This window comes from Nyctibius grandis, chromosome 31 (assembly GCF_013368605.1).
Source record: "Nyctibius grandis isolate bNycGra1 chromosome 31, bNycGra1.pri, whole genome shotgun sequence".
NCBI classification, from domain to species: domain Eukaryota; kingdom Metazoa; phylum Chordata; class Aves; order Nyctibiiformes; family Nyctibiidae; genus Nyctibius; species Nyctibius grandis.
In genome coordinates this window covers 71,094-91,495 of record NC_090688.1, presented here as the reverse complement: position 1 = coordinate 91,495, position 20,402 = coordinate 71,094, and the positions used below count along the sequence as shown (strand labels likewise).

Below are 20,402 nucleotides of genomic sequence, written 5' to 3'. Positions count from 1 at the left end.
TCTCCAGGCAATTAGACGCAGCCTTTCTGTGGGTTTGAGACGCTCTTGCCTAGACTAACCACAGGGCCATTAGTGCCAATAGACAAAGGACAGTGGACCAGTTTTGCCTGGTAAAATGATCTTCCTGTGTGTAGACAGGGGAAAGTGCTTTTGATCTTGAGTACCTTGGTGTCCTGCTGAAGGCATTGTGCACTCTTCAGAAACTGTAACTACAACCCAGCCCACTGTTGGTGATGGCTACTGAAATTGCAGAGAGGAAGACTTGGAGGAATCCTGGGGAAGCTTGAACTGTTGAAGAGCTATCTGACATCCAAAGAAGCTCTGCAATAGGCCAGACTCCTTAACCATGCTTTCCTGATATGAAAATAACAGTTAAATGTAACCTCACCTGGACTGCTTCATGCTGCAGCTTCGCTGGCTCTGTGTCTCTCAGTATTACTGTCAGGAAAATAGAAGAGGTTCCAGCGCTCTTCCATCTGCCGTAAGAGGTTTGAGGGCAGAATTTGGCTTATGTAAAACTCCTGATGGCAGGAAGGCTGCCTGTGAAAGAAGGAGTGTGTGCTATACTTGCTTTACTTGGATGTTGAGGATGACTTTCATTTAACTATTGAAAAATAACACTAAAAAGCAGTGGGCACTTACCACCCAGTGTCAGTAACATAAACCTCAGTTGAAGGCTTCTGCTGATATTTAGAACAGGTCCTCCAATGCAGAATTAGACAGGAGTCTTTTCTGCTAACTACCCTGTTAATTATGGGGAGAGTAAAGGCCAAAATTCACCTATAAAAATGATTTTGTGGTGAGCACACAAACAAGAAATTGGTAAAATAAATCCATTGAGTAGACCACCTCAATCTAACTTCTTTTCTTCATATTGAGTCAGATGCTTACAGACTAGGCGAGTTAAAGTCTGGGATCTCCACCACGAGCTTGTCTGTAGCCTGCACAGGACAAGAAAGTTCGTTTCATAGGAAAGTTTTAAAGCTCTATGCTTGTATAAATGTAAAAATCAAGTTGATGAGTAACTGCTTGCTGCTTTGTTAAGAGATTTTTGTGTGTGCTGCGGAGGCCATCAAAATTCGGTAGAAGGAAAAGGCACTCTGATCCCTTCTTCCCCCTGTGGCTGCTTCTTGGCACTTCTAGCAGGTTAGAAGCAGTAGAAAGACTCCTGCATCCTAGAGATTGCCCCTGTTTGGGTGCTGTTCTGTTAGGTCACTTGTCATGACCCCACAGTATGTGGAAAGGCTGGTAACAGGGTATTCTTGTGGGAACAGGAGAGAACTGTCTCAGCTGGACATGCCAGGATGGTAAGGATTGGTCTGTGCCTTTTATTTGAGTAGGTCACTTACTAAAAGCTGCTCGGGAAAATATACAGTAGGTATTTTTGCTTTCCTATGCTTTGATTCCTGCATGCTGTGCTGTTCCGGAAGTGACGATGGGATCTGTTTGTGAGCTGTTAATGGTTGAGTCTTACCTGTGCTTGGTGATCGTTTCCCTTCCAAGCATGAAGGAAGAACTTGCTTACAGGTTCTGGACTCTGTAGAACAAAAAAGACCCTAAGGAAGTGACTCGGTCACTTAGGGAGGCCTTTTTCCTTCATAAAAAAATAGGAAAAACAGTATTAAAGGTAGGGGCCTGAATTTCAAATAAGAAAAGAAAAATCAGTCAATTAGAGGTGAAGACTAACTGTCCTTCAAGTAAAATACAGTGAGTCAGGGCTGAGGTGGGATTCTCTTGACTTGCAGACTCTTAATAGAGTCTTAATAGATAATAAAGTTTAAATGGTGATTAATGGAATGTTTCCATAAGTATCTCCAGGGCTGCACTGTTTCAATAAGTAACAGTAATTCTTATTTTAAACTGGTCAGATAATGCACGGTAGTGTTGTCTATCAGGCTTTGTAGGCTATAAATAGCACTAGACCTTTATGCAACCCAGAAGAGAGGTTCCTTAATTTTACTTTTATTCCTGGTTCCTGTGTTAAGTGCAATTCACTTTGTAAATATACACCTCACTTGATTTTTGTGCATGGTTATGATGTATTGTGGATATAAAGATTGCCAAATCATCCTGCGTGTGCAAAGTTCTGTTCCAAACACAACTGTAGAATAAGGTGGGAACATAATTTTGGACCTGGTACCTCACCTGCTCCAAAGCCCAAGCGCTGCCTGATGCCAGCCACAGGCAAGGGTGTCCGCGCCTGGGGCTGTGCCCCTGCGGGGACCGGGAGTCCAGAGCCAGGAGTGAAATCACCCCCGGTATCCCCTGCCCCCGGGAGCAGATGTCCTTGAGAGGGCTCTTCCCATCGCTTCGGGACACGGCGTTAGCTGCTGGAGGGGTCCCCGGTGCCCTCCGCATCCGGCCTGGCAGCGAGAGCGGCCTCTGCCCGCTCTGGTCACCGCTCCTGGGGAGCCCACGGAGGCGGGGGCACACCACCGTGTCCCGGGGGACGGAGGAGTCCGGTCTGGGGGCTCAGGCTACTGCTAGTCCGGGTCAGGCGGGTGCGGGCCCGGCCGAGGCGCGGGGCTGCGGCAGCGGAGAGGGGCCCGAGGCCGCGTCGGGCCCTCCCCGGGGGCGCTGCCCGTCCAGCTGCGGCCCGAGGGGAGGCGGCACCGCCGGGTCACGGCACCGCCGCACCGCCTCCCCGCGCTCCCGCCGGTCTCCCGAAGCCTCGGGTGGGGCCGAGGGGCCGCACCCCGCCCCGCGCTGCCGGGGAACCCTGAGGCGCCGGGGGCCGGGGCGGGGCCTGGGGCGGCGGGGCGGGGCCGGGGCGGGGCGCGCGTGCCGTTGGCCGGGGGGCGGGGCGCGGCCGCCATGCAGGGGCACTATTGGCCAGCGCCTGTTGCCAGCGAGGTCGCGTTGCGACGCCGGCCGGGTTCCGCGCAGCTCATTGGATGGGCCGGCGCTGGCGTCCGCACAGCGCGGTGCGGGGATTGGCGGGTGGCTGCGGCGGCACTGTGAGGGCGGGCGGTCGCGGTGGGCGGTGCCTGGAGGCCGCAGGAGCCAGCGATGGGGCGGCGCGCGGCGCGCTGAGGGGCCGCGGGCGCCGGGACCGCAGGTACCGGGAGGGAGGGGGGACGGGGCGGCGCCGGCGGGCGCCGGGGGCAGCGACCGCCGACCCGGGGCCAGCGACCGCCGACCCGGGGCCGACCTAGCGGCTCGTTCGGGGCCGGGCTGCCCTCCGGTGCGGGGCCGCCCTCCGGTGCGGGGCTGCGGCGGCGGCGTCCCCTGCGGGCCGAGGCGGCCGGGCCGCGGTCTGGCCGCCTCGGGGGTGGAGGCCCGAGAGCCCTCCCGGTGCCCCCGCCGCCGGGGGGTCCTCGGTGTCCCGGTGTCTGGCCGCGTCCCGCCGCCCGTGCTGGGATGCCAGAGCCGGGCCTGGGGACGCCCTGCGCTGTGGGGCCTCGGGGCGGGCGGCTGACCGGGCCGCGCTCCCGCCGCCGCCTGCCCGGGAGCGCCGTGGCCGGTCCCGCAGGAGCAGCTGGCGGCGGCCCCGGTGCCGGCCCCGCGTTGCCGTGTGAGGCTGTCCCCAGCTGCTGGACTGCTTCATGGAGCGCCCGGCTGCAGCGCGGTGCCCCGAGCGGGGCTGAGCGCCGGCCCTGCCGTGCCCCGCGGCTGCTGGCGGCAGAGCCGCGGCCCCGGCCCGGCCGAGGAGTGGAGCGGGCTGGCAGCCATCCCCCGCGGGGGCAGCTGGGGTGTTGCGTAGAAACATAACCTGGGAGAGCAGTGTGGGGGGCCTGGAGGTCTGGAGCAGCGGTTTGTTGCGCCTGTGCATCAGGTTCTGTTTCCACGGGTGTAAGGAGTTACTAGGAAAAGATTTCTGTGCAAGTGGGCTCCTCTGCCTGTTTTTCTCGTCTTTTGGAGTGCTACAGGCTCTTGTTCTAATGTGTATTTTTGACCTACTGAGCGCTGTGTGGCACAATAGGGAAGGCACTGCCTTGTAGAGCTTGTTACAGAGATTTCCCAAGAGTTCAGTGTCACAGCAGAACTGAAGAACTTGCTACAGTTGGGTGTTGGAGCACCAGCTGCCTTCTTCTGTGGCATAAGCTTAGAGTTTGTGATGGATGTTTTTTAAAGTGAGACCTGTAAATCTCTCTATGTCATCTTAAACCAGTTTTCTTGAGACAACTTAACTGCTAGTGACGGAGACCAAAACTACTTGTTTGTGGGGTTTGTCCGAGGGATGAGCCTGTGGCTCATGGACAGGAAGACGATTGTGACATTGAAGGTACTTTTCTCACAGTCTCAAACATTTGCCTTTTTTATATGAGTATGTTCTCTATCTGATGGGGAGACCAAGATTAAAAACCAAAAAGCTGTGTGATGGCCTTTGACTGAGATTATCTCGCTTATCTGTGCAATTGCCTGCACTGTTAGTTCCCACAGAAACGGTGCTCGCCTCAACGTGGAGTGACGCATCTGCGCTATACGATGCTGCTGCCCCGATGAGAGTTCGGGTGTTGTGTGACTTGTCCTCTCAGAGGAAGCTGTGCAAAGCTCAGGTTTTATGAGCAGATAGGTGGGGTGTCTCTGAAGTCAGTGTTGATGATGACTAACTGGACGTGCCGGGGTTAGCCAGAGCAGCTCTGGCTTTTCATCAGGCTTGTTTGTATTCAGCACACCGTCTCCGCAGTGTCCAGAGATGAGGCTTCCCTGCCATGATGTGTGTGTGATGATCTGTCAGTGGGGATGTGCTTCAAATCCCACCCTGTGTGCTTTATTTGCTCATTCTCAAGGGACTGTTTGTATCTCCCTCTCAACCCTCCCTGTTGCTGTCCCTCATTTTCCTTGGGACTCTCATTCTCTTGCTCCGCTCTCCTTCCAGCAAGCATTTATCTCTGTGTGTTTCCCTTCTGATACAGTTTCTAGCACTTTCTTGACCTTTTTCTGGATTCTTGTCAAGCGTGCCTGTGATGCCTCTGCGGTAGGTCAGCTCCGATGGCCATGGCCAGTCCCCTTTATGCACCCTGCTCATGGGGACGTATAACCCTGCTCAGCTGCCAAGCTCACACATGCACAGAATAATCCTTTTAACAGCTGGATGTTAGCCTTGTCTTTCCAGGGCTTAAGTGTTTGAATACTTTTTTGCATCTCCAAAGGATTATGGAGACAGCTGCAGGGGAGAGCGTTTGGAGGGCTAGAAGAGCCCTGGTTTTCCAGGTGCATTTGAAACTGTGATGGTATGTCACCCTTCAGAAACAGAGGCTTGAAGGGAAAGGAGCTGGGACTGAAGAATCCCTTTGTCACATGCACTGTAACAGTGGATTTAATAACTCCAGTTGAGGACGCAAGGTCTGACTACCCCCAGGCATGCCCAGTGGAGCGTTGCGGGCAGCCTCCATCAGTAAGGAAGTCTTAACTTTGCCAGGAGTGGCCCAGGTGGCCCAGGAAACAGCCAAGTGTGAGCTTAATGTGTATACCATGGACATTAAATACCAGCTGTAAAACCTGGACTGTCTGTGTGTGGTTAGCTAATTAACACCACAGGCAGTTTTTAAATGGAAATAGAAAAAAAAAAAAAAAGGCATTGGAACTAATGGTTTCTTGTTTCTGATATGTTTGGCTGCCCTTTTTTTGCTGTGGAATTGCACTAAAGCTGCAGAGTGAGGTCACCCCACACTGGACGCCAAGGAGGCCATGCAGATGAGCAGTATTATAAATGTACTAATTGTAAACGGCTTCTGACAGAGTTCTTGCCTTAATGGATGCTGGGAGAGGGGCTTTCCCATGCTAGGTTATTGATGCTGGCCCGGATCAAACAAGTGCAGGACACGATGTTTCCCTGGGAGGAAGTTAGCATAGATTCCTTTAAACAACACGACCGAAATCAACCCAAAATGCATCCAGCACAAGCTGGGCAAGTTGAGGCTCTGTGGCTCTGTGAGTCCTGAGGGACTGCTGCAGGTCCTCAGGATGTGACTTTGTAGTAATTCTGCAGGCAGAGATGCAAAGTAAAATGTGCATTTAGGGGCTTTTTTTACTATTGTTCAAAATACCTTGGCTTTTTACACTGAAAAACACAGAACCCTTTCTTAGAAGTTGAAGGGAGGAGTCAGGCATCCTGAACTGTAAACTACAGGATGAGTTTATTTTTCCCCAACTTGATTTTGACTCAGCTTTGCATATTTGGAGATTGCAGAGTTTCCGTTTTCTAAACTGTTGTTTTTTTTTTTCCCCCTCCAGATTAAAGTTCATAACCAGTGTGTCTTTTCTGCTCCCCAGTCTGATTTACGCTGATTAACTTATGCTTCTGCATGCTCTTAGCTCAAACCCTTCCCATGAGAGAGAAATGATCTCTGTTTACTTACATTTGTCCCCTTGAAAACCCACTAACCGCTTCTAAGTTAGTAAGAAACAGGCATGGTCTCTGTGATGTAAAAGACAAGCCGTATGAAAAATAAAGCCGTGGGTCACTTCTACGTGAAGGAAATGAGCACAGCAGCAAATCAATGTGAAGGGCAGGCAAGTAGTTTCCATGAAGTTCATGTAAAATAGCTTTCTCTGGTGCTAAAAGAACAGATTAATCTGTGCTGAGGCACAGCTTGTGGCTTATTGAGACAGTTCATGTCATGCACGTGAACAGCAGGTTGTCCACCTCTCTGAGCCTGGTCTCGTTCTCCTCCCAGCCCTGACTGCAGCAGTGCCGTGCCCCGGGGAGGATGCTGTCACACTCGCTCTGTCGTCTTCATGCCGTGTTTGCTGTAGTCAGGCCAGGTCGGCTCTAGCTCATCAGCATCGCAGCAATAAATGCAGCTCTGCAGGGAGAGGTGGTTACCCGCTGGCTGAGCGTTTGGGAGGGAGCTCGGCTATTTCTCCTGCTGTGTAAAAGTGGGGAAGGGGCTACTGGGTGGTTTTGGCCACCTTTCCTGGTGGTGGAATATGTCTCTTCATAGCTGTGATGGTTCCAGGTTGTGAGAGCTCTAAGCACTGATGGAAGAATGCAGAATGGCAAAATCCTGAAGGCGTGGACTGGCAAAGCATCTTGGGGCAGGGACTGAACCCTTTGTACCCTCTAGAAAAGTGAACAGCCCGACAGGAGCTGTGCTGACCTGCAGCTCTTCCTACCTGCCAGCCGTGCAAATGCATTCCCTGCCCTGGACGTCTCTAGGATGAGCAGTGTTACAGTTTGGAATCTGTGATTTGTCCCCATTTTCAATCAAAATAGGCATCTGTAAGTATTCTTCCAGGTTTTATGTAGCAATTCTAACTAAACTTTTCAATTCCTGGTATAACACAAGATGATTATGTGTGGTTAACCTTAAGGGCAGGCGTGCTGTAACTGCTCTTGCAATTTTAATCAGTCGTCATGAAGTCAGTGATAGACTGAAAGAGACATTCTCCTGCTGTTCCCAAAAAGAGGGAACAAGGGGCAAGGAGCAGTACTGGCTTGGCAGATATAAATAAAACCAAATCAAACCTAGTTTCTAAAGCACTTCTCTGCAAATAGGCGAGTGCACCAGGCTCTTGCAGTCTTGGCTTTAACACCTATTTCTTTGAAGTTTTGAGAGCTTTAGTCCTGTTTCAGCTGAAAGCTCTTTGGGTTTAGATTTGAGAGTGGTGGGAGGGAAAAGGTAAACTACAATTCTGGACTGTTCTCAGCTTTTATTTGCTCCCATTTTTTCTTCTACTTCCCTGTAGACAAATCAGTCAAGGCCTGTGTCCCAGGAAGAGCTAGGAATGCAGCCTAAGCAGAACATTGCAAACTTAATTGGGAGAGAGACTGGGATTTTGCAGCACTGCTATCAATTGTGAAGTTTCCCTTCAGGATTGAGGAGGCAATTTGTAGTGGTAAGGTGTGGGCAGAAGGGAGGCACTGCTGGGATCAGCTAATGCTCTTCTTTGGCTGACCATGGAGAAGGAGGATGCTCTCAGTTGGTGCCCACTTTGGAGCTCTTCAGGTGCAGATGGGTGGTAGGGTTGAAGGCTGTGGTGGTGCCTTTGCCGGAAAGCTCTTCGAAAACTGAGTATGCTAAAGAGATTTGTACAGTGAAATAGCTAGGTTGAAAAATATAAATTGGCCAGTTAAATTTCAGATGAAATATCTGTTTGAAGATCAGCACGCTGCCTGCTTTCGAGCGGTGGTTGTGTGCCGGCCACACACCGCTCTGAGCAGCTGGAGTGGGCAGGGCTGCTGCGTGCTGGCAGGCGGTTTGTCCCAGCTCCAGTTTGTCTCCAAGCAGAGCGTTATTATTTGTATAGCAGTGTAAATGGTGCTTTATAAACCGAGGAGGAGAATGCAAGTTCTTCCTGGCATGGGATTCCCGATCCTGAAATAATGTTTTGCATCCTTCTGAATAATGCCCTTTGAGGGACTGACTGGTCCAACGTTGTGTGGGCGCTTCTGTCTTAATCTGGTGCATGCGTTACTGTTACACTAAAGTTGTTTGGGGTTTTTTTTTTCCTGATGTATTACCTAGAGCTGGAAAATCCATTTGTTCTGAATAAACTGAAACCGCCTGGCAAGTGACTGCAAAGACCGGGGAGCCCTTGAGCTTTGGCATTGCTGCAGATGCTGCCTCTCTTTACAGGGGAGCTCTCTGAAGCGATGGGTCTGGCAAGCAGAAGTGTTCTCGCATTGTTGCTGCTGTTATTTTGGTAGAGGACACGGGTGCAAAGAGAAATGAGAGGCCATGCGGCTCCGGTGCCTTCAGGAGGCAGCACTGCTAGGTGGGAGCAGGGCAGGGATGTGCTTGCCGGTGGTGGGATGGTTGTTTTCCCCACTGATGGGGCACTTCCCCAAGCATTGCTTTGTGGGCATAATAACCAATATTTTTCACCCTGGTTCACGATTTCAGTAAAACTTTCAAGTCTTACTAATGCATTTCTCTTTCCCTGCAGAGAGAGAGTGATAAAATGCAGAGGGAGGTGGGCAGAGGGTCTGTATAGTTGCATTATGTAGTGAATTGTGCTGCTGTTCACCTCTAAAAGCTGATGTCTTTTGAATATTCAGAAGCGCAGCAGGTGTTTCTCATGTCCCAGCTGGTTTTCAGTTGTTTCCTTATGAAACTTGTTATTAAAATGGCTGAATGGCTGATTTTTGGTTGGACATACCCTCTGCAAAGAATTTTCTCCTAATGTTGCAATTCGTTTTTCCAGATGTTGGTAATTAAAGTGCAGTAAGCTTTCCTTTCATATGGTCTTGTGGCAGATAACAAGTCTCAGAAGATCTGAGATAACTTTGTTCATTTTGGCACTCCAGCTGTAATGCATGGCCTGATCTTTCCCAAGTACAGCTTGCAGCAAGAAAAAAAATCATCCTTTAGGCTTCTCATTTTTGTACTGATCTTTTTCTCAACAAGTAAACTTGAACCTTTTGCTTCTTTTTGAATATTGAGTAACGTATTGTTACATGTTACGCAATGCTCTTCTAAAATAAAGTTTGATTGAAAAACAAGGGGGTGAACAGCATGATAGGTACTCCAAAATCTGGGGTAACAGGTGCCCTGCTGTGTCGCAGCTCTGCTGTGCTCACACGCGGCCCGTCCCTATGGCCTTGTTTGAAAATTAGGGTTCAGTCCCGGTGGGAGCCCCTGAGAGCCGCAGGGTGCATGGCACAGGGGCTTCGTCCTTGCCAGTCACTAGTTTGCCAGTGCTGCAAGACACAATGACGAAGTGCAGCTACTGCAGAGGTTGATCGAATATGCGGAAAGTTTTGGAGAAGAGGGATGTGTGTGCATGCAGGCAAAACAACAGTGTATTGATCACAAAGGCTCACTGCAATATTTTTTTACCAATGGGGAATAGAAGTCAGATCCTGGCAATGTGTCTGTTTGGAAGAAAATGAGTAAATCACATTCTGTGGAAGACTGTCTCTTCATATGTGTCTGGAAAACAAACTATGGCTTGATGGCAAATGAGTCTAAATAATCAAGACTTCGGAGAGCTGCTAGAATGTGCCTAAATAGTGGCAAAAGTTTTGATCATTCGTGCCAGCAGAGGCCTGGTAAGTGAGGGCTTGCGTTACTATTTCACTGCTGCTGAGTTGAGTTATTGGAATAGTTTGAGGGCAGCGGAGTTGAGTCCCTGACAGTGGTAGATAATGTACAAATAAGACAAAAACGGGAGTCCAAAGAAGCTGCTTCCTAGTACTGTCTAACCTCCTCCTGGGTGTTACGGGGTTAAACTTGCAGTATCTTATAAACTGTGAAATTCATCCCCAGGGAAGAGGCAGGTGCCCTGAGCAGCAGTGGTCTTTCATGGGCCTGCTTTGCTGTTAAAGGGGTAGGAGGAGGTTCCTGGTGTGAAGCTTTATTAGAAGGTTCACGAGCTCCCAGGACGTTGTCGCTTGAGTTGTGTGGGTGTTTTTTTTTGGTGTTTTTTTTTGTTTTTTGTGTTTGGGGGGGGGGGGGGGGTTGTTTTGTGCTAGGGTCAGGTCTGTCCCATGACTCTCTGGATCACAGCATTGCTCCACTGGCACTGTCTGAAGAGCAAGTTAATGCTGAAGTTTTTACCACACCTCCTTTAACTGTGACTGTCAACCAAACGTTGCAGGCAAGGCAGGAAATTGAGAAGCTGCGTATGGAGTGAAATGCTTTCCTGTGTTATCTACTAAATTTTTAAATGCTTTAAAAGCTGCTGTGTGGCATCAGATCTTATTTGGAGTGTTGGGGTATATGTCATGAAATGCTGTGTCACTTTTCTCACCAGACAGGGCTTGTTGCACCCTGACTTGCAGGACCGTTGCATTCAGATGACTTCTCAGCATACAACTCAAGAGGTTTCTTCCCAAGTCCTGGGCGATGCGAGAGTTGCGGTGAGGTCTCATAGCAGAATTCCCTTCTCTGGGTCTGAGGGCACATCTTGTGAAGCTTTAGCGCTATCTTCAGCGGATGGATCAAGTGTGGGCAGATCTGTTGCTGCCTTTTCGGGTACTTTCAGGGTGTTATGCAGCAGACCTGCAGGGTAACTTTTGGGCTTCAGATAGCTGACATACAAAATCATGTACTTTTTTTGAAGAACAAAATAATGCTGCAGTCTTCAACCCTCAGCAGAGAGTATGTTTAAACAAACAAAACTGAAAAACAAAGCCCTGGGCCAGTTTTGGACCAGTTCTTGTGTTTTTTGTTGTTGTTGTTTTTTTTTTTTTCTTTAGATTAAACCACTTATGCAACCTTTTAACTGTAGCAGGGAGCACTTCAGGCCCCTCACCGCATTGGGCCCGTGCATATCTTTGGTGGCAGTATCTCGGGGTGTGTAATCGCTGGGGGTGCAAGGGTCTGGAGGCCAGAGCTTGCCCTCCATGATGTATAGGAGCCGGGTACCCTGCCAGCGTCCCAGAGCATGGGGGCTACAGGTATACTGGTTCGGCGCTGCGGCCACCTGCGGTAGGCAGAGCTGGGTGCTGAAAGATGTGTTGCAGGCCTGGGATTGGACTTGGGCCAGGGAAAGATGTGCGTTAGCTGGATGAGATAGAGTGTGTGGGAACAGGTGCTTGGATGTGGTGAAGGAAGCAATTCTTTGTACTTGTCTCCCTCAAGAAGTTTGTGTTCAGATGATCATAGGGCCCCAGGATTTGGAAAATCCAGTTCTCGTGGTGAAAAGGAAAGCATTGATGTTTGGAAATGCCCTTTAGCAACCGAAAACCTTCAGCTCACTGATGACGTTTTCAGGATCATATGATTAGAAAACGCAGTGTCTGCATACCCAAGTTAGCTAAAATGATTTGGAAAGCAGGCTGGGTGGCCTTGTTCTGGGGGTTAAACGGCAGCTGGCGTGAGCAGCAGTGGGAGCTTTGGCGAGCTGCACACAGTGAGTGGGTTACTAGCTAAATTTAAAAAAAAAGGTACTTCTGTACAGATGGGTGGGTTCTGTTGGCTCCACAACCTGGTTATCTCGTGGTGACACTATAGTGAGGTGCCACGTCTTGGTTACGGTCATCAGGGAAATGGGCTGCTCAGCGAGAGGAACAGACTTAGCCACTGGCAGCCTTGCCAGGAGGTGGTTTTTTTTTTTTTGCTTGGTAGAGATGTTCCAGGGAAGCTAATCGGTACAGAAGCTGGTGCATATGAGCTGCACCCAAAGAAGGTGGAGCTGGTTCTAGTTGCACTTTGCTATGGATCCTAGCAAAGCCTCAGAATTGCTCCAAGGGTTTACACTGCTTGAGATATTCATCACGTAGACAGGCCATGATCAGCCCAGAGGAGCCATGACCTGTGCCTGACAACTCCCCCTTACTGTGATCATTTGGCCTTAGCCTTTCCTGATGTCTTTCACATCTTGACTGTGGCTTTTTGTGGCTTTGATCAGGGTATTCGTCTGGCCTGCTGTGGTTTCCCTGTCTGTTTCTGTCTGTGAGAAATAACTGTCTTATCGGGCTGCAAAGTCTAGACATGCAGAACAGAGCTGGGGGACCCCTTAGCTCCTCGTCTTCTGCTTGTTCCTGCTGGGTATGTCTTCTGGATGGAGAGCAGTTGTCCAGCCTGATCTCTGCAGTCTCGAGCTGCTCAGTCATTTGAGGGAGCTTTGAAACCCCTGTTGCCCTTTGGATGATATAAACTGGATCACATCATAACTTGTTGCAATGCCTGAAGGCTGACAAGGGGGATGTTTTGCTGGTGTGTTTTGCAGAAGCTCCGTAGCGGACAGGATCCTGCCTTGGAGCAGCAAAGATCACTAGCTGCTCTTCAAGGAACCGGCTCATCTCGCTGCACGTGTTTGAGTTCTGGAGTCCCAGTGCATAATTCGCTCTTCTGAGCCAACTTTCCACAAACAGGGTTTGTTTGTCTTCAATTTGAGTAATCTCTACAAACTCGGCCCTTTATATCCTGGATCTGCTCAGAAGCTGAGGATACAAAATCTTGCTGAGAAGAGACTTCTGATTTATTTGCTCATGTCTAACTGCGGCAGCAGAGGGGATGTTGATAATAAACCTAATGTCTCAGAGACTTTTTTTTTTTTTTTAAAATGAGAACAAGAATTGTATCCCCAAGGAATGGGCTCAGGAATCACAGCAGCCCAGAAAAAAAGCAGTGTGTTGGTGAAGCCAGCTGTTTGGGTCTTGATTCTGACTCTTGAGTTTTTGGTGTTTCTGCTATACCGTTGGGTTTGGGTTCGATGAGCTGTTGAGAGTTGCGAGAGAAGGCTGTGTGTTGATGAGCTGAGCTTTAGGGAGCCAGGAAAGGGACTGGCTTGGCTGTACACTGTGGTTCATGTTCAGCTGGGTATGGAATTGGAACTGGAGTGCAGTGCAGATGTTATCTCTGGATTTCAGTTACTTCCTCACTAACTGTACCCATGAAAATCTTGCTGCTTTTCCTTTGTTTTTTTGCTGAATGGCATGAGTCAGATATTAAAGCAGTGACTTCAGGTGCCACCCTGGGATGGACCGTGGCAAGGAAACGCTAAATAACTTATAATGGAAAACTGTGCGTTCCCTGACAGACGGCGGGGTGGTGATTCCCTTTCAGCCCTGAATAGGGCTGCCAGGGCAAGGGCACGGTGCTGCCTCTGTCCGTCAGATGTGGAGCACAAAGAGCCTCAGTATAAATACTCCCAGGACACAGGGAGTGAGGGCAGTTTTATTCCAATACACAAAATGGACCTTTTTCCCCTGGACTTAAAAATAAACAATGTTTTGGCTGAACAAATGGAACCGACCTTTTTATTAAAAGCATATATCTTCTCATGCCTGGTTCAGTAAGAGGCTTTTAAAATTGAAAGAACTCCTTAACTTGCAAAACAGCTGACGTAAGTCATTCCAATAGCATTTATCATCTTACTTTTTGCTCCTTAAAGTTGGAGAGCTTGTAGCCTTTTTTTTTTTTTAAAAAAAGGAGAGCAATAAGAAAAGTGGCTCTAACCCTGTGTGCTCTTTGCATAGGTGGAGAGAGGGGCTGAGTCAAGGCAATGCTGAGTCTGTTAAGTTCATTTTTACGTTGATGGAAAGAATCCCACTTGTGTCGATGGGGATTGTCCTGCCCACAAGCTCAAGCCTATTTCTGTTCAGAGGCAGAGGAAAGATTAGAGATAGTTATCAAGAGCAGCTTTAAGAAAGAGATCAGAAACTTCTCTACTAGAAATTAGAAAATATTCGGTAACTTGAGGGGGTGCTACCAAAGTTGGCGTCTGGTGATGAGACACCAGTGAAGTGTGCCCTTCCTCTGAACATGTTCACCAGAAAGGGAGCTGTCCTGAGAGATGAAGCCCTTAGTTGTGTAAGAGTTGCTTAATTTCCAAGACCCAAAAGAACACTTGCGCTTACCTGAATCAGTGTTTTCAGGGCTTCGATGATCATGTTCTCGTACTGCCTTTTTGTTTTCTTCCTCTGTAGTCTGGCCAAGCCTCCAACCAGGAACAAGCCCTTATTTTCTTTAGCTATTTTAGTTTGATTTAGGCTTAGCTGAACCTGACGAAACTGCAGTTTCATGGGAATGTTTGATTCCTGTTGTGCACAAAGATCTTGAAACAAAAAAGCATTTCCTTGGATGGGATGGCAAAGGTTTGTTTGCCTGCTTCTGCCTCCAGGAGATGGAGATTGAACAAAGCTAATTCTTTTTGTATTTCTTCTTTGGTAAGTTTTGGGGCTGGGGTTATTTTTGTTTGGGTGAGTTCCCCCCTGCCCCCAGTCCAGACCTTTTATCCTTTTCATTCCTTTCATTTGAACTTCTTTTATGGGTTTGTTTCTCTCTTGAAATCCAGCCACCAGGATGAGACACCGTTCCAGCTAGGATCCCAGCAGTACTGGTGCACAGGGATTTCTGTGCATGCCTTACATAAGGCAGTCCTGTTTACAGACACAAGGATTTTGGTCTTTACCAGCAGTACGATGTTGTTGGCTTGTGTTCAGCTTGTGACTAATTGTAACCCCAGCTCTTTATTTCTGCACAGCTGTCTCTTAGGGACCAGGCTAAAGGAGATGGGAGAAAATGGGCTTTTTCTGAATCTGCAAAGCATGCCTGTCTTTGGGATTGAGATAACCCCTGCCAGGGAGGAACATGGCTGCTGCTGGCAGCTTGGGCAAGCTGCTACCTTCCTTCAAAGGCAGAGAGCTTTCCCATCTGCACGTGGCTTATCTGAGCCAGCTCCTTGTTTGTCACGTTGGGCTTTTTCTATGCATCTTCTCCCTGATTCTTGCACTTGCTGCTTGTTCCTTGTGCTCTCTTTGCTGGGTAAATTGCAGAGGTGCTGGAAATATGATGGTTTGCTTTGCTGTTTGCACGTGGCTCTTACAAAAATCACAATCGATCTGAACTGTTGAAAGGGAAAGGAGGTAAACTGGCACGCTGCCCTTTCCATGAAGCCCTGGGAGTATTTTCAAAGCTTTTGGGTGGTTCATACCCGCACGTTCGCTGTTGGGATGTACCACATGAGATGTGGAAACGGAAAAGCGTGCATTTCTGGAAAGAAATAAAATGGAAAGTCAAAGATGGGGCCGGGGGGAGCCTTTTGAGTTTGGTGGACAGGCTTTCAAGGGCTCAGAAAGCACCTGAGTGCAGCTGAGAGAAGGGCCTCCCTGCACTGAGCCACGCAAAGTGGTTTAAGTGCCGTGTTCAGGTGAAACTTTGCAACTTTTACAGAGGGTGTGAACATAAGTTTTCAGGACAGCTCTAGCCAGAGCGACACAGGCCCATGGGGCTTCTGGTTGCCTTCCCCATCTCTGCGTCAGCATGTTTAGTTTGAAAGGCTTCATCAAGTTAAAGGGTGTGTACCAGGAATTCTCTCTGGGAAAGGAAAATTTGCAATTCTGATGCTAAATTATGGAAGTAGGACACTTGGAGCCTTGATTTTATGGTAAGGCTGCTTCACAAAGCCTATTAAAGGGGACAGAAGACTAGCAAAACCTGTGGTTGTTGGGGTCCCGGGGTGCTGACAGCCCTCACGGGGCTGGAGGAGGGTGGTGGGGGGGAGCCCCTGGCTGGGGGTCTGGGGTACCGGGCTCTCACCGCGGTGCCGTTCCCACAGGTCTCCGTGCTGCCGGTGGCCGTCCCAGGAGCAGAGGGGCCCGGAGCTGCCATGACGACAGGCGACTGTTGCCACCTCCCCGGCTCCCTGTGCGACTGCCCGGGAAGCGCCGCCCTCTCCAAGTCAGTGGAGGACTCCGACATCGGTCGCCCACAGTACGTCACGCAGGTCACCGCCAAGGATGGACGGCTCCTCTCGACGGTGATCAAGGCACTGGGCGCGCAGAGGTAGGGCTGCTCCAGGGAGGGGGCTTGGGATGACTGCGTCTGTTTTTTTTTTTTTTCCCCTTTTGTTCGTGGCTCTAGGGGTGGAGGGAGACAACAGTGTCTTGTTTGTGAAGGAGTTCGCCAGGCCGCTCATATTGAGTGCAAATCCTTGCTACACAGACGCTTCCCAGGCCTGTGCTGTCTTTGAGGGAGCTCACGCCGGTTGCATGTGCTGGTGGATTGGGACTCGCGTGTTCATCAAAAGCCCACAGGCCTGTGGCCGCTCCAGTGTGAGATGGCACAGGTGGCCTCTGACCACGTGCCTCTGCCAGGTCCTTGCTGGGCAGCAGCAGAGGTGGGATGTCATGCTGACAAGGGCAGCGTGCTGTTCGTGGAGATGATTTAAGGGCTGAAAATGGAGCACAGCCCTGTGCCAAGATGGTTGTGGAGTAAAGGCGTATGTCAATTTACAGCCCCAGGGAGAGGAGGGTGTTTGTGTTGCAGGAACTGCAGTGTCCAGCTATTGCTAGAGGGGACGTGTGGCAGCTTCACTTGCTCAGACTCTTCCTCATGAGACTTCTCATCATATATTTTAAGCACCTTTCAGAGCAGAGGACACTTGGCAGGATTGTTCAGTCCAGCTAGAGAGACCGGTTACATTTTGTGTTCCAATCCTGTCTGAACAGCTGTTATTTTTTTCAGTGAATTTGGCCAAACACTGATGAGGTGTGAAAGCGGTGACTGCAAACGTGGGGGAGGAAAGCAGGAGAGCTAGATGAGAACTGAGGCAAACGTAATTGCTATATCTAGCAAACCTGGTCAATAAAAATGAGAGGGGACCCGAGTTTGCTCTCTGACAACAGATGGGTTGGATGAGGAGTTGTGCAATGCCTTAAAACTTGTGGAGGTGCAAAAATCGTGTGGTGAAACTGCCTGGGATTATGAGTTAAAAAAAAAAAAACCTAACAGGGTTCCTCATGTGAGTCTCTTCATGGGACACCAGTTCATTCATTTTGGTGGTGGTGGGTTTCAGTCTCTTCCTTGTCACCAGCACTTAGCAAAGCAAAGCCGGGAGCAGCGTGACTGTACTGGAAGGTTGAATTAGTGATATGGTCTCTACAGCCTGCTGGAAAACTGTGTTTGAGGGTGTATGGTGCATGAGTGTGGCCAGGCCCCCTCCCCCTCTGCATAGGAAGGAAGGAAAATGGAGTCTGATAAGAATTTTTTTTTCTCACAGTGTCAGCAAATTTTTTCCTTCTGGATTGTTTATTGGTAGCCAAGGTTATATTAATGCGCTGGAAATATGAAACTTCTCAAACAGGAAGAGAACGGATGAAATATCTTACAGATGCTTTTCTTAGGAAATAACAGATGCATGAGAGCACTGGAGGCTTGGGGGGGTTTTTGGTCTGTCGTTAAGGCCGTGTGAGCGGACTGTAATTTTGTTGTTCTGATACAGCACTGAGCTTTATTGCTATAAAGGTTACAGAATCGTCAAATAATTTAGATTGGAAGGGAATTCTGGAGGATATCTGGTCCAGCCTTCTTTCAGAGCAAGGCCAACTTCAAAGTTGGATCAGACTGCTCAGAGCCTTGTCCGATGCAGTTGTCAGTGTCTCTGAGGATGGCGTTTCCACCACCTCTCCAGACTCCTGTTTGCAGGGATTGTCCCCTAAATAAAAGGCACATGAAAATGAGGAGAGAACAAGGGGCAGTGGTTCACCAGTGATGTTTGGCAGAGAGAAGGGGATGGTGCAGTGGGTGTACATTGCTTCACAGCCCTAAATAGGATTAAAAAGTCCAATTGGGGTGAAACATGCTAACCATTGAGTTGAAAGTGGTAGAGATCATCTGTGGTGCACCAGGAGAGGACTCTTGCTTCTCTTTTAGTGGGCTGATGTGCACTTTGTTGCTGGCTCCTTTCTTCCCTCCATGTCCCACCGTTTTTGCCCGTATGGTCCTTTTACTTGCACTGTGTTTCTGTGTCTTGCTTTCTGTTTTGTCTGGTTGTGCAAACTAATGGAAGTAGCAACTACTGCTTTTGAAGATTGCACATTGCTTGTTCTGACTGTTGTGTTGCAATCCCACAAACTTATTTTGCAGTCAGGTGGGTTTTTAAAAGTCAGAATAGCAGTGGAATATGAACTGTGAGACGGGATCAGTGTGGCTGTTGTACTGTCAGCAATATGTGGAAAAGGGTGACAGCTGATACAGCTTACCTGGATTTCAAAAGGGCATGCAAGAGGGTCTTTGAAATAAAGGTGTTCCTTTCTTACTCTCCCTCTCACCCCCAAATCAATGCAACTATGGATGTAAGAGAATGCTTGTTGTGTGAAAGAAATGGCTGGTTGGAAGTTGGGAAAGAAGTGAGATACTAGTGAGTGGCTCATTTTCATCGTCTAGGGAGGGTAGCCCTGCACTGGGCCTCTGCTGGCCAGCATTTTATTCCTAAATGATCTTGATGAATGGTGAACACTGAAGAGATGTACCGAACTGCTGAGAATAGTGAACTTTGGTGTCTAGAGCAATTTGAGGTTTCCCAGGGAGCCCAAGACATCCTCATTATGGGGCTGGAAGATGTGGCCCAGGGCTTTTAGGAAACCCGTGCCTTCGGATGCCAGCTTTGGACCTAAAATGGCACTAGATGCCTGAGTTTAGGGAACTGAACGCTATTGGAAATGAGTGCAGGCTAAAAGAACAGTTGCAGTTCAGTGTGCAGTGATGCAAATGAAGAACAATACTCTGGGATCTACATGTGTGTTTGCGGGCCTGGAGGAAGGAGATCTGGGGCGTGTGGCAGTTACATGCAGCCGTGACCAAAAGGCAAAGAAGACGCTAAGGTTTAGGAAAGCAATGAAGAACAGAACACAGTCACTGCAAAAATCCCTGGTGTGCCCACATCTTGAAAACCGTAGCTCTAAAGGGATGTTTTAGAATTGCCAGAGGTAGAGGGAAGGGTAGTGGAGGTGATCAGAAAGGTGGATGTGTTTCTGTCTAAGGCATGACTGAATAGGCGAGGACTCTTCTGCTTGTGAAAGAGGTGACTGAGCAGGCTATGATGGAGGTCTGTAAATCTGGGAGTTGGAAAACATTGTCTTTTACAGGACAAGATTTAGGGGATAGTACTCAAGCAAATGAGAGGTTTCAAGTGAAAAGGACTTGGTTCTTTGTGCAGCTGGAGAAAGTCCTTGCTACAGGAGGACACTTGATACTCTGAGTTTACGTATTACTTATTAAGGTAATATTTATTATTTATTAAAAAATTACTTTAGTTGGTGTTGGAAATTTGTCACATTAATACCATCTGATACACCTGAGCTAATAGTTGCTGGATGCTGGAGCAGTAGTGATAATAGTGGTTGCTGGGCAGAGAATGGATTGAAAGCAGCCTTGAGGAGAAGGACTTGGAGGTGATGGGTGACGAGAAGCTCACCATGAGCCAGCAACGTGCGCTTGCAGCCCAGAAAGCCAACGGTATCCTGGGCTGCATCCCCAGCAGCGTGGCCAGCAGGGCGAGGGAGGGGATTCTGCCCCTCTGCTCCGCTCTCGTGAGACCCTCCCCCTGCAGTGCTGCGTCCAGCTCTGGGGCCCCCAACAGAAGAAGGACACGGAGCTATTGGAGCAAGTCCAGAGGAGGCCACAAAGATTCTCAGAGGGCTGGAGCACCTCTGCTCTGGAGACAGGCTGAGAGAGCTGGGGCTGTTCAGCCTGCAGAAGAGAGGGCTCCAGGGAGACCTTCTAGGACCTTCCAGCACCTGAAGGGGCTACAGGAAAGTGGGAGAGGGGCTTTTTACAAGGGCAAGTAGTGACAGCACGAGGGGGAACGGTTTTAAACTGAAAGAGGGGAGATTTAGATTAGATCTTAGGGAGAAATTCTTTGCTGTGAGGGTGGTGAGACCCTGGCCCAGGTTGCCCAGAGAAGCTGTGGCTGCCCCCTCCCTGGCAATGTTCAAGGCCAAGTTGGATGGGGCTTGGAGCAACCTAGTCTAGTGGAAGGTGTCCCTGCCTGTGGCAGGGGGTTTGGAACTAGATGATCTTTAAGGTCCCTTCCAACCCAAAGCATTCTATGATTCTATGATAGTCCATGGTCAGCGGCACGAGTTAGAGGTGTGAGGGAACATCTCTGGAACAAATGGGTGGTTTGAGTGCGATCAGCAGTGCAGGCCTCCTGTGGGGAAGGTTGAAAGTGTCTCTGAAAGCATTTGATACTTCCCTTGATAAGCATCTCTGGCTCTTTGAGGTCTCAAGAGAGCAGATCTTGAGCACAATCAGAGATTTAATTCTGTAGTTGAAACTTCT

General features: G+C 49.3%; 1 protein-coding gene across 4 annotated transcripts in view; it reads left to right on the top strand.

Annotated features, from left to right (window-relative positions):
• The first annotated feature begins 2,988 nt into the window (after window positions 1-2,988).
• The window catches only part of MARCHF2 (membrane associated ring-CH-type finger 2), a 36,399-nt gene continuing 18,985 nt past the window's right edge, over window positions 2,989-20,402 (top strand). For all 4 annotated transcript variants that reach the window (XR_011049863.1, XR_011049862.1, XM_068420580.1 and 1 more), the window contains exons 1-2: window positions 2,989-3,058; window positions 15,898-16,124. Coding sequence is in view for 2 of the 4 variants with exons in the window: in XM_068420580.1 (XP_068276681.1) it covers window positions 15,949-16,124 (176 nt within the window). In the remaining 2 variants the exon portion in view is untranslated. The remainder of the gene's footprint in view (window positions 3,059-15,897; window positions 16,125-20,402) is intronic.